This window comes from Ahaetulla prasina, chromosome 12, assembly GCF_028640845.1.
Source record: "Ahaetulla prasina isolate Xishuangbanna chromosome 12, ASM2864084v1, whole genome shotgun sequence".
NCBI classification, from domain to species: Eukaryota; Metazoa; Chordata; class Lepidosauria; order Squamata; family Colubridae; genus Ahaetulla; species Ahaetulla prasina.
In genome coordinates, this window is record NC_080550.1 from 22,802,582 (window position 1) to 22,817,572 (window position 14,991).

Here is a 14,991-nt window from a genome sequence, read left to right on the forward strand (position 1 = left end):
AAGAACAGCCTATACCATTCTGGACAGCAATTCTTCAGCAATTCCAAAGATGGACTTATCATTTGGTACCTGGTCCACTCACCTTGCTGGCCATTCTCTTCAAGTTATGAATATGAAAACTTAATCAGCGGGTTCCTATTCGGTGTTGTGTCATAGCTTATTGATAAGACATGCAAATATTAGACTCCCACAGTAACAGAGTTGGAAGGGAACTTGCTGGTCTTCTAAGTCCAACCCCCTTGCTCAAGCATTGACTTCCACAGGTCTTCAAGTGGCCAAGGTTGGATACCCTGATGTCAATTTTCCTCATCTCAAAACGTTTGATGGATTTTGAGCAGCACTCCGCAAGAGAAAGTTCAGCAATCAGCTAATGAAAACACACCACACATGTAGTGCACTTGTATGCTGTTATTGGCAATTTCAAAGGAAGCCTTCCAACCCACAGCGCATTTATCTTGGAATGATGGATGAGTCAAAGGAGTCAGGCAAGGACATTTACAGCAAGTGCCTCTGACTGGTTGGCCGGCAATAAATCAAACTCTACAAAGTAAGGACTAGCGCCATAATGATGCAAACCTGCTTGTGCGTGGAGACCTTGAACGGTCGGTCACACTTTGCCTGACTAGACAAATATACAGTTGCACTGCATCTGTCACCTGGAAAGCCAGGGTGACAAGAGCCTATGTTCAGTTTGCATTTTGCACCAAAAGGGTTTTTTTTTCTCCTTCTCTACCACCTGGTTAGATTGCACAGAAGAGCCTTTTGCCTTAAGCAGCTCACCAGTCCCTTCCTTCATCATCCCTTTTGCAGACATAATAGCATTGATTCTAATACGGGCAGTCCCAGAAATGTTGAGCCCAACGTTTCAATTGCAAAGTAAGCAATTGTTAAGCAAATTAAACCTCAGGTTTTAACCTTTTTGGCCGCAGTTATTAAGTAATTCACTTCAGTTAAGTGATTTATATGGTCCGTAAGGCAATCTGGCTTCCCCCACCCTTGACTCCCCATTCCGATTGGAGAAAAGAAGGACTAGGGGTGATATGATAGCGGTATTCCAGTATTCCAGTATTTGAGGGGCTGCCACAAAGAAGAGGTGGTCAAATTATTCTCCAAAGCACCTGAAGGCAGGACAAGAAACAGTGGATGGAAACTAATCAAAGAGAGAAACAACCTGGAATGAAGGAGAAATTTCCTAACAGTGAGAACGATTAACCAGTGGAACAGCTTGCCCTACTCTGGGAGATATCTGAATGGGGTAAAATAAGCACCTGACATTTCTGTGGAGTTTCTACCTAGTCTGAGGAGAAGAGCACCTGGGAAATTTTGAAGATGAGAATTGGAGCAGCTTTGAGCCAAACTACAATATGCCTCACTTCTTGGATATTCTTCTGGCCACTTGTCACCGTGTGTAGACAGAGGCACACGCGATTTCTGGAGATCAGCCATGTGCTCTTGGCAATAATATTAAAAAGTGCCAGAGCCAACATTAAGAGTACAGTACAGGAGAGACAAATCCAATTTGCTTCCAGGTTATTTTGATTTGGATAGAATCAAGTGTTCCTTGAAGCCAGCAGCTATTGTTTAATTCAATATCTTACAACCATATTATAAAACAGCATATAAGTTCTATCTGGAGAATACACTAGAACAGGGATGTCAAACTTGATTTCATTGAGGGCCGCATCATTGAGGGTGTGTTTGACCGCCAACTCAAAGTCACTCATGTCGGGGCGCCTGTGGCAGACTGAGAGCTCTGCCAGCAAAAACGGGCTCCCGAGCTCCAGCTCTGATGGCCTCCTACAACCCTCTGCTAGCAAAAACGGAGCTCAGGAAGGCTGCCTGCGGCCCTCATGAGCTCAGTTTTCACTGGCAGAGGCACTGCAGGCCACTCCTTCGCTGTTTCCAGAGCAGTCTTGCAGGCCAGATCTAAGTACCCCATTGTTCTGTCCCCCTCCTCAGTCCGGGAGACACGTGCGATGGCTTAATTAACCGGCAACTATCAGCTCTGGCAGCAAATTAGCGAGCGCCTGCCAAGTGTCTCTGTTATCTCTCTTGGTGCCGATGAGTCAACCAGGAAACCAGGAACAAACAGGACTTCAGCTCTAATTCTCTCCCTCTAAGCAGTTGATTTGCTCGCCACGAAGTGGTATAGCAGCCCTTGCTGCTTTTATATCCTGTGGGGTGTGGCTCCATGACTCAGCACTTCCTAGGCCTGCCCCACCCCTGCTTCTGTTGTTCCCGCCTCTCCTGCCTATGAAACCTAGGGTCCAGCCAGGCCTGATTGCTATCAGCCGGGTCTGAAGGCGTGGCCTGGGGGGGAAAGAGTCAGGGGACGGAGGCCTCATTATCTCCTCCACCTGGCCTGCCTCTGGTTCCTGGAGCTGAGCCAGGGAAGCCGGTGCTCCAGAGGTAAGTCCTCATGGCCCTTCCCCCTCACTTTCCGAGTCACTTTCTGGCAGGGGGCCCGGCTCGGGGGGGCGCAGACACAACACCCATGGACTGAATCTGGGCCTTGAGTTTGACACCCCTGCACTAGAGGGAAAATCTATATTGTCAGAGATTTTGCCCTTGGTTCTGGGAAGGTTGACTCCATAAAACAGGGGCCCCCAACTCCAGGACTACGGCCCAGTACCAGGCTGTGGCCCTTTTGGAACAGAGCCTTGCAAGGCACGGGCAAGTGCTGGAAGCTCCATTTGCATGAGTGGCGGGCACTCATGTTTGCATGGGAAACTTTGTTTGTGCCAGTGGCAGGTGCACGCATAAATGGACCTGCATAAATGGACCAGTGTGCTTGCCTGCTGCTTGTATGGAACCGGCCCTTCTTCCACCAACCTGCCGGTCCATAAAGTCAGAAAGACTAGACACCCCTGCCATAGAATATGTCCTCCTAGATCAGGGGTATCAAACTCGATTTCATTGAGGGCCACATCAAGGTTGTGTTTGACTTCTGGGGGCCAGAGTGGGAGTGGCCAGAGTGGGCGTGGCCAGCTTGATGTCACTCATGTTGGGGGGCGCCTATGGTGTTCTGAGCTCTCTGCCAGCGAAAACGGGCTCCCAAGCTCCATTTTTGGCTGGGACAGCGTCCTGCTACCCTCTGCCAGTGAAAATGGAGCTCGGGAGGGCTATTTTTGCTGGCAGAGGCACTGCAGGCTGGTCTTTCGCTGTTCCCAGGATGGCTCCGTGGGCCAGATCTAAGCCCCGCAGGCCTTGAATTTGACATTCCTGTCACAGTTCTATAATATCAAGACTAACAGTCCCAATAGCATCAAGAATGCATGTAAGGTCTTATCCTAGAGTAGTGACTTCCCATTTTTGAATTTTGGGAGTGGAGGAGATGGAATTACCACAGCATCTCCTTATTACCCAGTCTCTCTGTTTAAAGTTGGTTGCTCCTTTTTTTTTTTTTTCCCCCTGCTTGGAAACAACTCAAAGTGCATCAAAATCCCTGCTGAACATTATTTCAGATACAAGCTTTTTCGAAGACCTTTCCTGGAGATACTAGCAATTGCAGCTGGGGCCTCTTATATGCAAATCTTCCTTTTGAAGCAATGCACAGCTCTCCGATGAATATTTAATCACCTTTAGTCTTTGATTTTTCTCTGTAATTGGCTCTCTGGTTCTTGTTGCAGTCCCACTTATTCATACTTAGATTTCTCCAGGTGCCCATCTAAAATTTATATTCGTTTGCTTTCTGATCAAAGGTCAGCTAGGGATGCCTGGATAATCTCAATCTCTCTCTCTCTCTCTCTCTCTCTCTCTCCCTCCCTATATCTATCTATCTATCTATCTGTCTGTCTGTCTGTCTGTCTGTCTGTCTGTCTGTCTATCTGTCCTCTCTCTCTCTCTCTTTCTCTCTCTCTCTCTTTCTCTGGTAGATGCCAGTTTATTTTTATTTATTTTTTTGAAAGAGGTACTTCTTTTATTACTGCTTCTGCCTCTGAATTAACTTGAAATACCCATAGCCAAGGAAAACCAGCTTTTCAAATTTTCTCCTATTCAGTGGGAGCTGCATTTGCGACTCTTTGTTTCGTTGCACTGAATGGCAACCGCTTATCCGCAGTGAAAAATCAGAACCTAGAGCTAATTAATATCTGCTGCGATCTGAGCCATTTAATTTGTCGTGGGGAGTGGGGGGGGGAAATATTCTCCGGTGTCTTGTTTAAATGTTGGAATTAGAATCGGAAAGACGTTTCGGTATAGAACTGTGGCTAGTCGTTTTGGAATACTAAAAATGTCATCCATTATCCTCGCCCTGCTTTTAAAACAGCCATTATTCAAATATGGTTGTGAATTATACATATTAATATTTTGTCCCAAAAAAAGAAACATGTTTTTTAAGAGGATCGTTTATGTAATTCTTAACAAGCGGTGCAGTGGTCTAGAGGGTGGAGCTCTCGCCTCGCAATCAGGAGGCTGGGAGGTCGATCCTAGGTAGAGGCAGATATTTCTCTCTCTGGACACAATGAGAATATGTCTGCTGAATATAACTCCGGATTGGCGACAAGAAGGCCATCCGGCCAGTAAACACTCAGTTGCCATTCAGTTGCCCAGACTCCACCCTGCAAGGGATTATGGGGTCATTAAAAGAAGATGATTTATGTAATTCTTAACCAATTGGTCACAAAGTTGTGCATTGGGAGGGAAAACCTGGGATGCTTGAGATCATCCATTAGTTTGGATCAGGTATCAACAGGAAACTGACAATCTGTATATTACTAAAACCTTGTCATATGCAATACAGGTAATCCTCGACTTACAACCACAACTGGGCCCAAAATTTCTGTTGTTAAGTGAAACATTTGTTAAGCGAATTCTGCCCCATTTTACAACCTTTCTTGCCACAGTTGTTAAGCCAATCGCTGCAGTTGTGAATCACTACAGTAACAGGGTTGTTAAGTGAATCTGGCTTCCCCATTGAAACTTTCTTTGTCAGAAGGTCGCAAAAGGGGATCACGTGACACCCCCCCCCCCAGGACATTGCAGCCATCATAAGTATGAGTCAGTTGCCAAGCATTGGATCGTGTGACCCTGGGGAGGCTGAAACGGTCATAAGTGTGGGAAACGGTCGTCAAGTTTTTTTCAGCAATGTTGTAACTTCGAACAGTCACTGAATAAACTGGTTTGTAAGACTCCCTGTATTCGGGTTCTGGAATTTGGTTAACCGTGTAACATTTAACCATCATGGCCTGCTGCTGAAATGGTAACCAAACGCATCTTGTAGAGCATGGGTATCAAACTCGATCATGTCGTGTGATGTATTTTACGAGAAGAATTCTTCACTCCTCCGTAACTAATAAAATACCTTATTCCACCAGACTTGATATCCTGGGTCTTGAAAACTTGGAACTTCGTCGCCTTCGACAGGATCTGGGTTTAGCATATAAAATCATCCGTTGTAATGTCCTTCCTGTCAATGACTTTTTTAGTTTCAATAACAATATCACAAGAGCTACCAACAGATTTAAACTCAATGTCAACCGCTCCAGTTTAGATTGCAGAAAACACGATTTCTGTAACAGAATTGTATATGCTTGGAATGCATTACCTGACTCTGTGGTTTCTTCTCATAACCCCAAAGGCTTTACTCAAAAACTGTCCATGGTTGACCTCACCACTTTCCTAAGAGGACTCTAAGGGGCGTGCATAAGAGCACCAACGTGCCTACCGTCCCTGTCCTATTGTTTCTTCCCCTATGTATAAATATGTTTTTAGTACCTCGTTTCTCCTCGTATATACGTTCATATATTATATAACCCTTTATGCAATGCTTGTATATATTGTTACGACAAATAAATAAATAAATAAATAAAATAAATAAATAAAAATGTATCCAGAGGTGTATTCAGGAGGTTTAGACTGGTTTGGGCGAACCAGTAGTCCCGTCCTATATCACTGTGTTTTTGATGCCGCATGCATGTTGCACTGCGTGCGTGAGCAAATTGCCATGTTTTGTGATGCCGCATGCATGCGCGGACAGCATGCGTGCGCGATCAAAGTGAGCGCGCACACGTGTACACTCACATTTCCGGGGTTGGCCGAACCAGTTGCTACAATATGTGGAGCCAACCTCTGGACTTATCACAATGTTTTTTGCCATTGTGAAGCCGGGATGGGTGTGGCCTGCACGTGACGCATCCGGCCCATGGGCCGCCATTTTGACAGGCCTGCGGTAGAGGATGGGTGGCATAGACATTTAATAAATAAATAATCTTAAAAATGAAATGATTTCAATTTGAATGGCCTGCTTTGTCCTTTCTACAGAGGACACCACTGTTCGATGTGAACAACTGGATCTGCTTCAGGATTGGCTGGCTGATTTCAGAAAATCTACCTCCTCTTCCAGTACAGCCAATCCAGAGGAGCTGGTGGCATTTGATGTGGTCTGTGGTGACCTGAACTTTGACAATTGCTCATCAGGTGAGGCTTTTAAATCTAGGCACTCCAAACAGCTGACGCACCCAAAACCCCAGGGAGCATTGGATGTAACCCCCTTCAGAAGTTTCCATTGAGTTGTACATTTTAATATAACAGGTGGGGAAATGTTTTAAAACAGGGGCCTCCAACCTTGGCAACTTTAAGTCTGGCAGATTTCAACTCCCAGGATTCCCCAGCCAGATTTGCCCAGTGCCCCAATCCCAGGATGCCCCAATCCCAGGATATAAGAGATTTTCCTCTTTCCTATGGCCAAGACCCCTAACTCTGTCATTTATAACACAGGGGACATGTTGTTTTGTGAGGTTGCATTTTCCTGCCTTACACATTAATAACTTGCAGGCAATTAGATTTCCACCCGATCAAAGAATATATCCAAAATGCAAGTCCTTTTTAGACAATCCAGTTGGCATTACCTTCAATGCACGGGTATATGTTTAGCTTCAGACAAAGTTGGCTATCCCTCCCTCCCTTTTTCCTGCTCCTTTGCTAAAGCCTCCCATTTATGAATTGTGTTGCCTTGACAGTAGACAATGATAAATGACATCATTAGCGCTTCTGGAAGAGCTACTTCTGGGCTTCCCTTGAGAGAAGCCAGGGAAACACAGCAAACTTTTTCTCCAGTTTGCACAAAGGAAAAATTATCGAGAGGTGCTGTTAGATACCTGCATTTGCATGGGGTTAGATAGATGAGACTTAAATGTTTTATAGCGCTAAACAGTGCTCAGCAAAGTTAAATGGGAATCAATCCCCTCCTATATCCTGCAAAACAATACATTAAAATATTGACTCATTGCTCAAAGGGCTTTCTTGCCCCTCTCTTCTGTGATAAACTCTATCTTGGCAAGATAATTAGACACACTCAGTCCTGGGGACTAATAATAAATGTAATAATATCACAAGAGCTACCAACAGATTTAAACTCAATGTCAACCGCTCCAGTTTAGATTGCAGAAAACACGATTTCTGTAACAGAATTGTATATGCTTGGAATGCATTACCTGACTCTGTGGTTTCTTCTCATAACCCCAAAGGCTTTACTCAAAAACTGTCCACGGTTGACCTCACCACTTTCCTAAGAGGACTCTAAGGGGCGTGCATAAGAGCACCAACGTGCCTACCGTTCCTGTCCTACCGTTTCTTCCCCTATGTATATATATGTTTTTAGTACCTCGTTTCTCCTCGTATATACGTTCATATATTATATAACCCTTTATGCAATGCTTGTATATATTGTTACGACAAATAAATAAATAAATAAAATAAATAAATAAATAAAAATGTATCCAGAGGTGTATTCAGGAGGTTTAGACTGGTTTGGGCGAACCAGTAGTCCCGTCCTATATCACTGTGTTTTTGATGCCGCATGCATGTATGCACTGCGTGCGTGAGCAAATTGCCATGTTTTGTGATGCCGCATGCATGCGCGGACAGCATGCGTGCGCGATCAAAGTGAGCGCGCACACGTGTACACTCACATTTCCGGGGTTGGCCGAACCGGTTGCTACAATATGTGAAGCCAACTTCTGGACTTATTGCAATGTTTTTTGCCTTTGTGAAGCCGGGATGGGTGTGGCCTGCACGTGACGCATCCGGCCCATGGGCCGCCATTTTGACAGGCCTGCGGTAGAGGATGGGTGGCATAGACATTTAATAAATAAATAATCTTAAAAATGAATGATTTCAATTTGAATGGCCTGCTTTGTCCTTTCTACAGAGGACACCACTGTTCGATGCGAACAACTGGATCTGCTTCAGGATTGGCTGGCTGATTTCAGAAAATCTACCTCCTCTTCCAGTACAGCCAATCCAGAGGAGCTGGTGGCATTTGATGTGGTCTGTGGTGACCTGAACTTTGACAATTGCTCATCAGGTGAGGCTTTTAAATCTAGGCACTCCAAACAGCTGACGCACCCAAAACCCCAGGGAGCATTGGATGTAACCCCCTTCAGAAGTTTCCATTGAGTTGTACATTTTAATATAACAGATGGAGAAATGTTTTAAAACAGGGGCCTCCAACCTTGGCAACTTTAAGCCTGGCAGATTTCAACTCCCAGGATTCCCCAGCCAGCTTTGCCCAGTGCCCCAATCCCAGGATGCCCCAATCCCAGGATATAGGAGATTTTCCTCTTTCCTATGGCCAAGACCCCTAACTCTGTCCTTTATAACACAGGGGACATGTCGTTTTGTGAGGTTGCATTTTCCTGCTCTACACATTGATAACCTGCAGGCAATTAGATTTTCACCCGATCAAAGAATATGTCCAAAATGCAAGTCCTTTTTAGACAATCCAGTTGGCATTACCTTCAATGCACGGGTATATGTTTAGTTTCAGACAAAGTTGGCTATCCCTCCCTCCCTTTTTCCTGCTCCTTTGCTAAAGCCTCCCATTTATGAATTGTGTTGCCTTGACAGTAGACAATGATAAATGACATCATTAGCGCTTCTGGAAGAGCTACTTCTGGGCTTCCCTTGAGAGAAGCCAGGGAAACACAGCAAACTTTTTCTCCAGTCTGCACAAAGGAAAAATTATCGAGAGGTGCTGTTAGATACCTGCATTTGCATGGGATTAGATAGATGAGACTTAAATGTTTTATAGCGCTAAACAGTGCTCAGCAAAGTTAAATGGGAATCAATAACAATACATTAAAATATTGACTCATTGCTCAAAGGGCTTTCTTGCCCCTCTCTTCTGTGATAAACTCTATCTTGGCAAGATAATTAGACACACTCAGTCCTGGGGACTAATAATAAATGTAATAATTTATTAAACTTGTAGACTGCCCAAACTCTTAACAACTCTGGGTGGCTCATAGCAATCCAAGAAAGAAATTGTCAGGGTTCCAAGTAACACCCCCAACAAAAGAAGACTCAGAGGCTTAAGTTTCCTCAAAGTTCCATTTTGTTCCATACTGGCACATCTGGGAAAATCCGAATCTGAAAGCTTCCAGGTTTCCCTACCCAAAGGAAAGTTCGAGTCCCTGCCCAACACCCACAAGTCCATCACATGGTCCAATCCAAGCACCATCCCAACTGGAGATGCCTCCCACGTCCAGCCTCCAAGGGACAGGGCAAGATGTCTTTGACTTTCTGAGAAACAAATGTTATTATGACTATATATCACCCTGGCACCATACAATCCCCCCTCCCAGTTTCCCACAGCAGTAAATGTGGCAGGCCTGAAGGCCCAAATTCAAAAAGATGGCTTCCAGGTCTGACAGAAATGATTCTTAAATCTGTTCAACATATAAAAAGATAAAGATGAAAGATGGCAAGAGTGATGAAGTGAAGGCTCTCAATCTTCATCCCCTGAAGGCTTAACTGAAGAGTTACATGCACACGTCCGCTCCATTTTCTTGGTTAAATTAAAACACAAAGCTAAACCGTCCATGTAATTCAAACACAACCATTAAAAATCAGTTTAAAACTATAATTAAAAAAAAGGACAGGGAGAGTCCATTCTACCAGCTGGTATAGTTGTGAATACCAAATTTACCAATTCTCAAACAAACTTTGTAATGGCTTCCCATGCATCCCCAATTTGTCAGGTGGAAGGGACCAGAACCAATAATAAATAGCTTAAGTAAATAACTTTATTGTTTATCACCTATGTTACAAGTGTATCCATAGGTTGCTTGCCTTTTCCTGGAAATCTTGGGGGAATATCAAGCTTATGCCTTTTGTCACAGTGCAAGGACTCTAAACTAAATCCACACTTGACCTCCCCCTCCCAGACTAGCTGGCAGTTTCCCAACACATTGGCTTTTTCCACTCCAACTTTGTGAATTTACCAATCGTCACTTTCTAAATAGAATAGAATAGAATAGAATAGAATAGAATAGAATAGAATTTTTATTGGCCAAGTGTGATTGGACACACAAGGAATTTGTCTTGGTGCATACGCTCTCAGTGTACATAAAAGAAAAGATACATAAAATAAAATAAAATAAAATAAAATAAAATAACATAACATAACATAACATAGCATAGCATAGCATAGCATAGCATAGCATAGCATAGCATAGCATAGCATAGCATAGCATAGCATAGCATAACATAACATAACATAACATAACATAACATAAAACAACTAGACGAACATAAAAGATATATAAAAGAAAAGATACATAAAAGAAAAGATTCCAATCACTTTGGAATATAATAAATTTTATAGCTGAAAAGGGCTGTTCAAAAACAGTAGGTCAAAGAAAACTTCTTGGCAAGTTAGCCTGCTTTATCAATTACAGAGAGGAAACTAAAGAGGAAAATAATATTTTAAAAAGACTAAAAGGTTTTTTTCTGCTGTCAGTTTTTTATGTTTCTTTGTTTCTATTTCATGGGCTCCACATTTCCATAGGATCCCCCAACTTAAGGTTTTGAAGCCCTTCTGGATTTTGCAGGAATACCCACAATATACCCTTAAAGGCAGGGTTGGGCTGCTGCCGGCTCAGACCGGTTTGGGCGATCCGGTAGTTCCAATAATCAGCTGGCCCCACCCACCCACCCCTCTCCTATCCTGTCCTATATTTTCTTATTTCTGGCTCAGCTGATTCGTGCCGCACAACTGATTTCCGCGCCTCTGCTGTTCTATTTACTGGGGCTGCCTTAGAAGGTAAGCAGCTGAGCTTCAAATTGCTGTATTTTGAACGTTGAACACAAGCAAAGTGCAGCCCACCACTGCTTAAAGGTCCGTATTTTTCTGGAATTTTGACATAAATATTGGCTCCGCTACCACTCTTCCACGACTTTCTCTGACATGCTATGGATCGCCTTCATTGCCTTTCTTCTGGTTGCAGATGACAAGTTGGAGCAGCAGCACTGCTTATTCACCCGCTACAAGGACCCATGCCGCCAAGGTCCAGGGGAGGACAAATCATGGGCAATTGGTAAGATGGAAAGCTGTGGCCCAGAAGTGGGACAGATGTCCCTTAGCTAGGAGGAGGAACCTCCTTAAAGAGCCTAGATCTCCCCTTTTTGCTAGCTTGTGCTTTGGTTTTAGCCAAGGTAAGTAAGTTGCCAACTATAAACATCTGATACCAGCCACATTCTGGTCATCAGGAGATCTGAAGGGGAAATGAAAAAGTTACCAGTTACGGGCACCGTAAAGCCTGTGGTAGAAAGTGGCATGAAAACCAAGTTCTGTCTTTAAAGATATTGCAGCCTGCCTTCCCAACAGATACCAAATTAAAGATATGGTCAATACTTTGGCTAGGATTTGCACGTTTAGCCTGAAACATGGATTAATAAATCATAATTGCAAGGTACAGTGTGCTCCCCTCAATAAACCATAAGATGATTTTGCACGATAGTGTGCATCACACAACATATTAAGTCAATGACTACATTCCGACAGTAAATTACTCTGTCCATCCATCCATCTAGAATGGAGTATTATGCCCCAATGTTATAGCCATCCATCCATCCATCCATCCATCTAGAATGGGGCATTATTGCCCAAGATGACATCTGTCCATCCGTCCATTCATCCATCCATCCATCCAGAATGGAGCATTATTCCTCAACAGGGTGTTCTCTTGGACTATAATTTCCCAGAGGTTTGAGCCAACAGTTGTGGGATTTATCTGGGGACACAGGATTGAAAAAGCTCAAGAATTCCAAATAGTTCGCTTTAAAATACAGACAAAATCTAATTCAAACTTTTATGATCGCTTTGCTTTGGAATAATAGCAGACTACTACTGTACATATTCCTTTTTTCTCTCAGGAACTTTGTTAGATCCAAAAGGACTATATGACGAAGAAGTGTGCACTCCAGATAACTTACAGAAGTATGTATTATTTTGCTTTCCATCTTATTTCTATCACCAGTATAAATGGGTTGCTCTAACTTAAAACACTTCACTTATTGATATTTTTACTTGTGTCTCACAGATACTTTTATTGACTTATTTCTTGAATGTTATGTATTTGCTTTGCATGGTGGGACTTAAGTCTCACATGACAAAAAAAAAGGAGATGCAAATTTAAGCAATAAATCCTCAATATGTGGTTCTTAGTCAAAAGTCTTAAAATAGAAGTCAAACAAAGGACAAAAGGTGAAGGGTGTAGGATTGTACAGTTGAGTAAAATCCTATTGTAGGGTTGAGTAAAAAAAGATCCAGCCTTTGTAATGGCTGTCCATACATCCCCAATTTGTCAGGGGCAAGGAACCAGAACCAATTGTAAATAGCTGAAGTAATTAACGTTATTGTTTATCACCAGGGGTGGGCTGCTGGGGGTTCACAGGGGTTCGGGAGAACCTCTAGCTAAGATTTTGTGCAGTTTGGAGAAACCCCAAATCCCACTCCTGGCTGGCCCTGCCTATGCCACCCTGCCCCTCCCAGAAGTCCCCACGCGACCCGTTTTGGATGCAAGTAAGTGCAGAGGGAGCGCAGAGGCATGTGGAGGGCGAAAAACGGGCGTACCAGAAGTTTGAGAAGGCAGGAAACAGGCTCATTTATTATTATTATTATTATTATTATTATTATTATTATTATTATTATTATTATTATTATTATTATTAAATTTCTATACCGCCCTTCTCCCGAAGGACTCAGGGCGGTTCATAGCCAGATAAAACCAACAATAAATAAATACAATACAAGTAAAAACAATAATAAAAAACTTATTAAATCTGGCCCGTAAAAATTTAAAATAGATTAAAACCATAAAATCCCATTTAAAATTAAAAGTAATAATACTAGTTCTATGCCAGTCCTGCGCGGAAAAATAAATATATCTTCAGCTCGTGGCGGAAGGTCCGGAGATCGAGAAGTTGTCGAAGTCCTGGGGGAAGTTCGTTCCAGAGGGTAGGAGCCCCCACAGAGAAGGCCCTCCCCCTGGGGGCCACCAGCCGACATTGTTTGGCTGACGGCACCCTGAGGAGGCCCTCCCTATGAGAGCGCACGGGTCGGTGGGAGGCAAACGGTGGCAGTAGGCGGTCTTGTAAATAACCCGGTCCTAAGCCATGTTTCTGGCCTCCAGAGGGCCTCCAGAGCCTGGGAAGGCTGTTTTCACCCTCCCGGAGGGTGAGGCTCAAGGAAAGCCTCTGGAGCTCAGGGAGGGGAACCCACCCCACGGTGCAGGATGCAGACTAGGCCATGCCCACCATGGCCACATCCACCCAGCAACCAGGCAGAGAACCCCTTGCTAAAATTTTTGAAGCCAACCCATTTATCACCTATGTTACAAGTATCTCCCAGGCTGCTTGCCTTCCCCTGGGAATGACCATATAAGGTTTTGGGAATCTCAGGGGAATATCAAGCTTATACCTTTTGCAACTATGCAAGGACTCTAAACTAACCCATCCTTGATCTCCCCCTCCCAGACTAGCTGGCAGTTTCCCAACAAATTGGCTTTTTCTACACACACACCCCACTCATCTACCTATTTTCTAAAGCAACCTTTAATCATCTTTATTCTTACTGACCTCAAAAATCAGGCAAATGAAAAGCACATGACTAAGCATTCCACACTCTAAGTATTCTGCATTAGCCAAAACCCACCCCCCAAATTGAAAAAAAAGGGGGGGGGGAAATAGAATTGAAGCTTCTCTTTCTGCATTCATTGGTTATTATATTTACACATCCATTCACCTGGATTTTGCAAAAGAACCATATTTTTGGAGTGTAAGATGCTCAGGATCATGAGATGCACCTACCTTTTTTGGCGAGGAAAAGAAGAAAAAGAAATCTGCCTCTTCCTCCCAGCAATTTTGCCTCCTTGCAGCAAGCAGCCAATAGCCAGTTTTACTTTTGTTTTCGTTTATAGCATAGCTTGATTAGCACTAGAAAAAAAATCTGCTCCCAGCAATTTACCTCCTTGCAGCAAGCAGCAGAGGCCCATACAGAAATAGGCCATGGCAATCCCTGCAGCCTGAAACAGCTGAGAGTCGGGAGGCCGATCCAAGGACAATCAACTTGTGCTAATTAGGCTGTGCTGAAGCTGAAATGGGCTGTTTCTTCTTGCTGCTTGCTACAAGGAGGTAAATTGCTGGGAGGCAGAGGCCAAAGGGTGGGGGCCAGTGGGTGGGAGGGGCTATATTCGGTGTATAAGACGCACCCAAATTTTCACATACCCCCCTTTTAGGGGGGAAAAAGGTGGGTCTTATACTTCAAAAAATAAAGTATTTAAAAATCAAAACCCAGAGATTGATGTGAAGGGAAGCTATGCAGAAAAAAGACTGTTGTAAAAACACAATAGCATACACGCATGCACAAAACAACCAGGAAGAAAATTACTGGAAGATCCCCCAATCTTCCCAGCCAGTATCCATTCCTTTGTTGAATATAAAACCTACAGTGAGTTTATAAGGCAAAATGATTACAACATCACGGTTTTGCAGCTGGATGTTTTTCAAATAATTGCCTTTTGCAGTTAGAGTAGAAGAAACTGGAGTCAGGTTTTAACCAACAAGTAAAGATTTCCCCAGTCCAGCCATGGCCAACGCTAGGGGTTGGTGTTCTTCTCCAAACAGCGAGGGAGCTAGTGTTGTCCGTGGTCATGTGGCCAGCATGACTATATGCTGAGGTGAGCGGAATGCTGTTACCTTCCCACTGTA

General features: G+C 43.7%; 1 protein-coding gene across 1 annotated transcript in view; it reads left to right on the top strand.

Annotated features, from left to right (window-relative positions):
* Positions 1 to 14,991, top strand: part of SMPD3 (sphingomyelin phosphodiesterase 3) — a 56,311-nt gene that overhangs the window by 29,579 nt on the left and 11,741 nt on the right. Inside the window, exons 4-6 of the mRNA XM_058155574.1 lie at positions 6,262 to 6,417; positions 11,229 to 11,318; positions 12,157 to 12,220. Of these exons, the coding sequence (XP_058011557.1) occupies positions 6,262 to 6,417; positions 11,229 to 11,318; positions 12,157 to 12,220 (310 nt within the window). The remainder of the gene's footprint in view (positions 1 to 6,261; positions 6,418 to 11,228; positions 11,319 to 12,156; positions 12,221 to 14,991) is intronic.